This window comes from Lathyrus oleraceus, chromosome 5 (assembly GCF_024323335.1).
Source record: "Lathyrus oleraceus cultivar Zhongwan6 chromosome 5, CAAS_Psat_ZW6_1.0, whole genome shotgun sequence".
Lineage (NCBI taxonomy): Eukaryota > Viridiplantae > Streptophyta > Magnoliopsida > Fabales > Fabaceae > Lathyrus > Lathyrus oleraceus.
The window spans coordinates 19,504,154-19,514,375 of NC_066583.1; the positions used below are offsets into that span (position 1 = coordinate 19,504,154).

General features: G+C 32.5%; 1 protein-coding gene across 1 annotated transcript; it reads right to left on the reverse strand.

The window, feature by feature from the left end:
* Positions 1-6,252: 6,252 nt before the first annotated feature.
* Positions 6,253-8,791, reverse strand: LOC127085000 (outer envelope pore protein 21, chloroplastic). The gene is made up of 5 exons (NM_001426896.1): positions 8,590-8,791; positions 8,419-8,493; positions 8,158-8,340; positions 7,818-7,916; positions 6,253-6,612 (listed from the first exon to the last, which is right to left on the reverse strand). The coding sequence occupies exons 1-5, from the start codon at positions 8,680-8,682 to the stop codon at positions 6,529-6,531; spliced, it is 534 nt and encodes a 177-aa protein (NP_001413825.1). The 5' UTR covers positions 8,683-8,791; the 3' UTR covers positions 6,253-6,528.
* Between the last annotated feature and the right edge of the window lie 1,431 nt (positions 8,792-10,222).

A 10,222-nucleotide genomic window follows, 5' to 3' on the forward strand; every position in this document is an offset into this window, starting at 1 on the left:
TTGAAAATAAATTACACTCTCATGCAAAAATAAATTACTTCCACGGCATTTAATTTTTTATTTTATTTTTACATTTTATATAAAATATATATGTGAAATCTATTAAATTTTCTTTCTTTAATAATTCCTATTATCATTTATTAATAAGCATTCTTTAATATTAGAATTAGTTTTATAATTAATGTTATATATAATAAATATATTTCATAATTAAGTTAAATCTAAATTAATATTAGAAGTTTTATAATAAATTTTATTATAATAATTATATTTTTTATATTTTATTTTGTTATTAATCAAAATAATTTAGCGTAACAATTATTCTTTTTTTTCAATTTTAAATTCCTATTACAATGATAAAATTAAAAAATATTTGTAGTTTTTGGACTTTTGTTCTTGACTATTTTATTTTTGTAGTTTAACATTTTTTATGTTAATTTAATTATGATCTTCAATTTCTTGGTGGACTTTTAACTCCATATATTATGATATATATTATTTTTCTATTAAAAAATATAAAATATTTTTTTGGATAAATCAGACATTTATATTTTATTAAGGATGAGATAAAATAATTAAATGGTGTATACTTTTCATTAAATTTTGGTGTATATTAAATGGCCTATACTTTTTATTAAATTTTGATGTGTACGAAATTTTAGTGTATAAGAAATTTTGGTGAGACAACATGTGAAATGTGGTTGGGCTCCAATCTCCTGATAAAAATTCATAAAGAAACCTGTGACAATAAGTACTTTATGAAGACAACAAAAACACGAAAATTTTACTTCGTACCCCTATATTTAGCCTCATACCCCCTACAATTTTTAAAAAAATTCAATTCTACCCTTAACTGATTTTAACCAATTTATCATTTCATTTTTACTATTCAGTTGAAACTTTCAAAAATTACACGTTTCACCCTCGCACCGGAACTCCTGGAAAAAGATTTCCGGTATGTATTTTTTCCAAATCGGAAGACTTCACAAAAGATATCCGGAACATACAAAGTAATGAACCGGAAGTCTTCACGAAAGAGTTCCGGTTCTTTAAGAAAAAAGTCACGTTCCGGAACACTTCTTGAAAGAGTTCCGCTAAACAAAGTTACACATACCGGAACTCTTTGAAGAAGTGTTCCGGTTTGTGTATTATGTGTTCCGGAACTCTTTCAAGAAGTGTTCCGGTTTGCTTTTTTAATTTTTTTTAAATTTTTTTTTATTGTGCAGGAATGGAAAATCTTCCCCAAATATGTGTATATACTTCTGATGCATTTATAACGACTGAAAGATTTGGTACACGAGAAGAGGTGATCAGATGGATTAAAGAGGTTGTAATCGATAATAAAGTAACTGTTATTATCAGTCGCTCAGATACTGAAACAGGGAAGAGAGGGAGAAGTAACAAATTAATATTTGGTTGTTATAAATGTGGGAAACACAAGAGTACTGATAGTGGTACCCAAAGTGCGTCCAAGAAATGTGGATGCCCATTTAAAATCAGGTCGACTCCGGTGAAAGATGGGTCTGGTTGGAAGATTAATGTAAAATATGGGTTACATAATCATGGTTTACCTGATAGATTAGAAGGTCATTCCTTTATTGGTAGGTTGACCACAGATGAGAAGCAACATGTCGTTGATTTGACAAAGAGACATGTACCACCTAGACACATATTGCTTTCCTTACAAGACCGAGATCCTGAGAATGTCACTCGGATTATGTAAGTATACAAGCATAATAGTGTGATACAAAAAGAGATAAGAGGTCCTAGAAGTGAGATACAACATCTGTTTAAGCTTATTGAGGATGCAGGCTATATCTATTGGAGTAGAAAAAATGATGACTCGGAAGTTGTGAGAGAGATATTTTGGGCCCATCCTGATTCAGTTAAGTTGTTGAATATTTTTCCGATTGTGTTAGTTATGGATAGCACCTACAAGACAAACAAATATAGACAACCTTTGTTTGAAATTGTTGGCATGACATCAACCGAGTTGACTTTTGGTGTTGCATTTGCGTATATGGAGTCTGAGCAGACTGAGAATTTTTTCTAGGTATTGGAGAAACTAAAAGAGTTGTTTGTGAAGAAAGACTTGTGTCCACAAGTGATTTTGACAGATAGAGATCTTGCTTTGATGAAAGCAATTGAAATTGTGTTTCCCAAGTCGATTAATTTGCTATGTAGATTTCACATTAACAAAAACGTTGGTGCCAAATGCAAACAACATGGGTGAATGACCTGCAAAAGATGATAGACACATTATGGATGGAAGTTGTTTGGGCTAGTGATGAGGTTGAGTATGGTCAACGGTTGCATCAACTTGAGCAAGCATGTGTTGATTATAGTGGATTTATTAATTATGTGAAAGACACATGGTTGACTCCACATAGGCATAGATTTGTTGGAGCATGGATTAATCGAGTGCTACATTTGGGTAACACAACGACTAATCGGTACGTCTTATAATTTTTTATGTGTTATTTTTATATGTGATATTTTTTCTATGTATTTTTTATGTGTTATTTTCAATATTTTTAGGGTTGAATCTGCTCATTGGAAGTTAAAGCAGATGTTAGGAAACAGTATAGGTGACATGGTCAAATGTTGGGAAGCTATGAATAACAACATGAGGTTACAACTGGGAAACATTAGAGCTTCTTTTCAAAAGAGTTTTTACGAAGTTGAGCACGCGCACATAAGTCCCTTTTATGGTTATTTGCGTGGTTCTGTATCTCGAGCTGCTTTGAGATGTATTGCTGAAGAGTTATTGAGAGTTGATTATATTGGAACTAACAGGCAAATATATGGTTGTACTCTTAGAACATCTTATGGGTTACCTTGTGCTTGTGAGTTAGGAAGATACGCACTAGGTGGTATACCGATACCCATAGATGTTGTTCATGTTCATTGGAGGAAACTAACTATGGAAGTTGAGTTAGAGGTAGGTGCAGATGATGGATCAGAGGTGGATATGACTTGTGCAATGGATGAATTGTGGAAACGATTTAGGTCATTAGATGTTATTGGGAAAAGGGCATTAAAGAGTAGGGTGTGTGAACTAGCATACCCAACAATGACTCCATTGTGTCCACCAGATAGCGATGAATCAATGTAGATACACGAGCCCAATCAGGATCAAATGGTTCGACGTCATATACAGGAACTGGTACCTCTTTTGGATCGTCACGATGGGGAGGTACCAACCGTGGATGCGAAACACAATAATACCACTCCAGATAACCATCTTCTACATCAGATGGAGTGGTGGCCAAGGTAGTTGGACGGATCACAGCGATAACGCTCTGATGGTAACCAATCCAATCAACATCAATATTCGTCGCCATCATACAATCAAGAGGTGGGGATCGAACATACTGCCTGTACCCGAACTGACGTAAACATCTGTCAGGCAAGTATGGAACAACTGTGTCACCCCACTTCAAACACCCCCTGTAGAGACATATCTCATCAAACTGACGCCATGCTCTATGATCCTCAAATGGACGCCATATGACGTCGGCAGATGTCAGCTCGTCCAAAATAGGTCGTAAATCATCAACCTTCAGGACTCCTTGCCTATACGACCATCTCATCGCTCGAGGAAGACCACAATTATCAGCTGATTTCCAATTCTCCCCTCTTTTTCCAACAGTTGGAAAGTACTCGTGAATCCAGCACTGTTACAAAATACAAACATAATAAATAAAATAAATTAAGTTAACATATTTTATAAAATGAATCCAACACTTAATAAACAAAATTAAATTATATACCTGTAGGAGAGTAGGATATCCACCGAGCTGGTTGCAACTGAACATGGACGCATCTCCAAGATATCTGTATAGGGTAACTAGTGCAACTGCTCCCCAACTATACCCTGAACATTTATCTAAGTCTGTAAACAGTAGGAGGTATCGTGCCTCTACAAGTGTAAAGATCTTATCGGCAAAAATGGTGGAACCCACCAACATCAACAAATATGCTCTGGTCGCATATGCCCAACTGGAAGCAACTTTATGCTGTACGAATAAATCGTATAACCACTCAAACTTATAATACGAACCCCTGCAGCTACGAACATGTGATTGTGCCTCACCCTGTGACACTCCTAAGTAGTCAACAGCAAGTTCAACAACTACCTCTTTCGTGACATCCTAAGGACTCCAGAAGATACCCCTGATGGGCAAGTGAAGCAGACATGAGACATCATCCAAAGTAATGCTCATTTCATCAAACGGCATGTGAAATGAAGATGTCTCTAGATGCCATCTTTCCACAAATGCAGAGACAAGATTTGTGTCTATCTTGTTCAGACTAGTTCTCTGAAGTGGAGATAAACCAAATCTAGATACCCAACTCTCCATCTGTGGTGGAAAAGCCAATGAAACCCTAGATGACAGTTTCAGTCCATGTCCAGCAACCTTCAACTCTTTCTTTGGACTTCTTTCCTAAAAACAATTAAAACACGTATTAGAAAACACAATATAAAATATTCAACTATTATTCATTTTCAAATATATCCCGTTTATTTACCTCACCAAACCATAAATTCTGAGCAACATGATGCTCGTACTTCACCAAAAGAGACGTATCGTACGGCCCTCCTGGATATCCAGCCGGCTCAGTTGCAGATGAAGATGCGCCCCGGCCTAAAGTGCGGTCTGGAATCCTACCATCTGCACCTCGTCTTCGAACCACTATAAAAAAATATTATAAAAAAATTATTAAAAATTAAAAAATAAATAATAAATAAATACGCACCGGAACACTTCAAAGAAGAGTTCCGGTGTGGATAAATAAAAGGTTGACTACCGGAACACTTCTTAAAAGAGTTCCAGTTTAGTTCATCCAAACCGGAAGTCTTTAAGAAAGAGTTCTGGTATACAACCAACCAAACCAAAAGACTTTCTAAAAGACTTCCGGTTCAATGCCCCCAAAAGGCAACAAATCGGAAGACTTTAGATAAGTGTTCCGGTATACACTATGTGAACCGGAAGATTTACTCTTAGTGTTCCGGTTTACAATGCCAAAAAATACAAAAATATGCATTCCGGAAGTCTTCAAGCGCAAATGAAAAAAAAAATCATTTTTGAAAAATATACCCTATTTATATAAGGGTATTTTGGTCCAAAAAAATTATATGTAGGGGTGTGGGTATAATTGTAGAGGTACGAGGTAAAGTTTTCCAAAAACACTCAAGATTCAAATTTTGCTTCAAAATATTGTGTGTGTATTGAAAAATAAATCTTATGTAATAGAAGAGCAAGAAATAAAATGTGTTTGCTTTAGCAAATAGAAATAAACTAAAAAATAGAAAGAAAGAAAAAGATAAAAGTAAAAAATAAATAAACATAAGCATGTGTCAAAAAATTATCAGAGTATTTGTTTGGCTTTATGGTAGTAAGTAGTTTACTTAAGTTTATTTAACAAACTTAAGGTTTTTTTATTTAGTTTTGTAAAATTATTTTTTACTTTTTAAAAATAAGAAAACTTGTGTGATAACTTAGTTTTACCAATTAGTTTTTTTTTTCAATTATTGTCTATTTATGAATTTTGAAAATTAAAAAATTAAAATAGATTTTAGAGATTTTATTTTTAATTTTAAAAATTGAAAAGAAAAAAAGTCAAAGAAAATTGGTATGTTTTTCATTAATAGCAAATTTATAATATTATGCAATTTTAAAATGCAAAAATAAAGTGTCCAAGAATCATTTTGCTATATAAAAATATGTGTCAAAATGACAAATAAATATGCAAATAATATTTTTAATACGTATTTTTTAAACTATTAACCTTATATTTATTCATTTAGATAAAGAAAAAATAATCCTTATATTTATATTATCTCTTTTTATAAGTTGTATTTATTTAATGTGTTATTCAATTTGAACATTTTAAAAAAAGATATTTACAATTTCAAATTAAAAATATTAAAGGAGTTTTATTTTAATTAAAAATAATAACACAACATCGTATAAAATACACAACAAATTAATTAATTTATTAATAAAATTGAAAAAAGTAAAAGTTAAAAAATTCACCATGTAAATTCATACACATTAAGACCATACTTATTTGACATTTATAAGTTGTGTTCGATAAATATTCATACAATAGATATAAATATAATGTACAGTGGTGAATATTGTTTCTGATAGATAAAAATGGTTGTTGTTGTTTTTGTCAAAGAAAGACATGAAAATAATAAATTCAAAGAGGTTTCATCTCATATGAACTTCAAGAAAAAATTTGATGCACTTAATCTAGTTTACATAGTTTAACTGGTACATAAATAAATCTGATTAGAGCCAAAATTCTGCTAAGAACTCTAATACAAACTATAAAATTAAATATTAAATCATGAAATTTATTTTAAACATTACTGTACTTCACTTCAATGAACAAAATTTAAAATGTATGCATGGTCCTTCCTCTTGGATTAGACTTAGAATTCAGGGTGAGAAATAGAACATGTGAATCAAAAAATGACAAGCAAAACATGTCAACCCAATAAGTGCTTTTCTATTCTCACAAGTCATATCTCACATTCCATCTACCTTTGTAATCTGCATTAAATGTCCAATTATTCTCCCTAATCTGCAGATAAGGAACCTGAAACAAGAGATTTAAAAACATCAGATTCTACACAGATTGGTAGATTCTGAACAAATTGTTAAAATATTTAATCAAATGATCCGTTACAACTACACAGATTCTGCTAGCTTCATAAATCCAAAACATTGCCAACAACTGAAATTCAACAGCATATTTAGAGTATATTAACTGCCTCTTCTAGACTGAAAAGAAATGTAATCGCAGTAAAATAGAAGGCTTGACGTAAATTCGTTTTAACTTAACTGCACTAAGCTATCGGTCACAATCCAATCTAGGTCAACCAGCAATTACCAATTTCACTCCTAAAATACTTGCCTCCATTAAAATTTCAATAGTTGTCTTTAAATGTAGATATTGGACACAATATAGCAGTAGCATAGGTTGAATCTAACATCATTTATTTTTGCCCATAGTATTTAACAATTTTTTTAACTTGGCCAAAATCAATAGCAGTTATTAAGTCTAAATACATGTACCCGAAACAGCTCAAAACCAACAATAACTGGATGGAGATATAACAAAACAAAATAGAGGCAAGACAAGATTTCCATACATTGAAAACGACTGGAAGTCATAGTTATCAACAACACGCCATAGTGATCTCTGCAACATTTAATGATCTGTTGGACAACAAGAGAGGCCGAAAGACACTACTATTCTCGTTTTAGTTCGGTTTTATTTTCCTTTAAGTTCAATCCCTTCGATTTATGGGTGTGCTATCGACAAGGATGAGTGGTAAAAACCGAAGAGTCATGCATGACTAAAAAACAAAATGAGCATCTCTGGTAGCAGTTTTAAAGAAAAGAACCGGTTCTTAGAAGTTCCACAGCTAGAGCAGGATAATGTGAATACGAGTGTTTGAGAGAACTTATGAAAACAATTTATAACTTATTGTTTATAAACAATCAGACTTTATTTTATCATTCATTATAGAAATAGCTTGTACATAAACATTTATGCTAGAAACACATAACTAATTCATTATCCAGACAGGCCTAAGTTGATTCTATCACTGGAAATGTCATATCAATATAATCTATGACTACATGTATAAAATAAAGTCGTGTTACACCACAGAAGTTCGCTCAAGTATAAAAAGGTTCAAAATTTTCAGGCATTCATTCATTCATGGTGCATATGAAAAACAGTAATAAGTACTAATAATCTGAAATTGCAACTGAGATAGAAGAAATAAGTCAAACCTGTTCAAAAGCTTCATAACCAATTCTGAGTCTAACATCTTGATCCTTCTGAAAATTGAATACGTTCCACGAAAACTCAGCCCCTCCTCTAGATTTCCACTGCAAAAAACAAAATAATCCGACATTCCAAACCACAGTAAGCATAACAACACAATACTAACACCGACCCAAACATTGTGACCACAATGCTAACAACGATTTGAGAAAATAACATAACTAAATATATTCAACATGTGTTATATCAAACATCCACTCGTGTCATACACCAGACACATAACAACCTACATCCACAACACACGTGTCAGACACCAGACACATAGCAAACAACAAGATTCTATACCTCTTTAAAATCTTGGTCAACATCACATCCTCCTTTAATTTTGAAGTTAACAAGACCATCATTTGTCACAGGAAACGTCTTCTTAGCAAGTACAGTATACCGTAACTTATCATTCTTAGCATATCTCACTCCTACAGAATCTTGTTTATCATACCGCACACCAACCCCAAGCGTTGCTGAAAACTACACCAATTTCCCAACAATTAATTAAGCACTTTTTATAAGTTAAATTAAGACGAAAAGTGATTAAATTATACATACATTGGGATAAAAATGTCTAATGAGCGCACTTCCAGAACTCGGTTGTCCAGTTTTTGTGTCAAGCCCTCCACGAACCTTGTTTGGAAGAAAAAAAGCTGAATGAATTAATCGATTATTGATGAAGTAATCGATTATTGGAGTTTAGGTTTGAAAGAGAGAAGATTGAAATACCTGGAAGAAGGTGTTGGTGTCGATTCGAAGTTTTTCCTTGGCGTGGATTTTTAGTGCTTTGGAATCTCCTCCATATCGCAGCGATGTCTCCATTTTTTTTATCCAGATTAAAATTATAATGATTCTCGATTATCTTTTATCATGTTTTAGTTATTTTTATTATTACACGAAACCCTAGAAGAACGTTAGTGTCGGAATTCATTTGGGCTCGTTGCAGGTCCACTTCATTTAACTTACAGAATTTTGACTTTTGTATCCATTTTTGGCTATACGCCCCTCCCCCTCCTCCTCCAAAAATTATTAATATCTATTTTGGGGAAGCAAATGTAAGTTGATTAAGTGAATGTTAAATACAACAAATAGATACACACTCAATCAATGGACACACTCAATCAATGGACGCTAATTGAAGGTTCAAGAATCATAAGAAAATGGGAGAGTTTGAATTGGATTTCTATATTAAAACTTTTTGCAACCCAAGAACTTAACCAGCAAAGATAAGATAAAGATGGACAATATAAGTATTTTTATCCCGGTTCACTGTTAACGAAGTTACTTCCATTCCACATGCCTGAGAATTATGACTAAAACCTAGTCTCAAACCGATTACAAAATTTAAAGACAACTTTAGAATTATGACTAAAACCTAGTCTCACAAGGAAATACAACTTAAACACTAATCGTCAATGATTTCTTGAGAATTCTGACTAAACTTAGTCTCTCAAAAAAATAACAATTGTTAAACAAGATATGTGAGTGTTACAAAGATGCTTCTTATTAAGGAAAATACGCATAATGAAATACATGTTTTACACTTGAGAATATTTGAGATGAAGCTCAAAGTGTTCCTTCTATTTTCTCTTTCTTAAAGATGATTTTCTTTATTAAATCTTCTTCATCGTGAAGTTTTCTTAAAGTTCTGTGCAGAGGCTTTATTTCTCTTTTTATTCTTCTTCAATCATGCATTAACACTCTACTTTTTCACAATTCCTTTATCCTCATTTTATAGAAGAAAAAATAAGATTGTTGGTCCTTTTGAATTAGAGCATAACTTGTACTATTCACATAGATTATTCATTCTTTTTTTTCTAAAATATTGACTTTGCATAGGTGAGATTAGAATCATGTTCAGATATCATAGCCTTGAGAATATACTTCAAAGTCTAACGGGAAAAAAAACTTAAATGAATTAGATTATATCTGAGTTGATTTCTTCAGAAGTGTTGACTAGTGAAAACCAGAGTTGACTTTAACTTCAGAACTACTTTAAGTGATCACATTTGTTCTGATTCCGATGAGGTCAAAAGTTCATAATCTCTTTTATCAGAGTCCAGAGTCTCTATATCCAGAGTCTCTCTAAGACCAGAATTCAGAGTCTGATTTGATCAGCTACGTTCAGCATCTTAGCTTCTTCAGAGTCATATTTGCTTAACTTCTGACTTGATCAGATTTAGCTTTACTTAGCTTCTAGTTTTTTCAGAGCCTGCACATTTAACAAACTAGAGATCAAAATTATTCTTTTACATTTTTATTATCATCAAAACTCAAGGATAGTTGTGGAACCAAACTTGTTCCAATAGTCTCTCCCTTTTTTATGATGACAAGTTTATGTATTTTGATGAACAATTTTGAC

What these genes read in the sequence shown, in the direction of transcription:
- LOC127085000 (NM_001426896.1), bottom strand. Translation starts at nt 8,682, where the DNA reads ATGGAGACATCGCTGCGATATGGAGGAGATTCCAAAGCACTAAAAATC. An exon ending in ACACCAACACCTTCTTCCAG is followed by an intron (nt 8,494 to 8,589) that starts GTATTTCAATCT and finishes CTTCCAAACAAG; the next exon opens with GTTCGTGGAGGGCTTGACAC. An exon ending in TTGACCAAGATTTTAAAGAG is followed by an intron (nt 7,917 to 8,157) that starts GTATAGAATCTT and finishes TGTTTTTTGCAG; the next exon opens with TGGAAATCTAGAGGAGGGGC.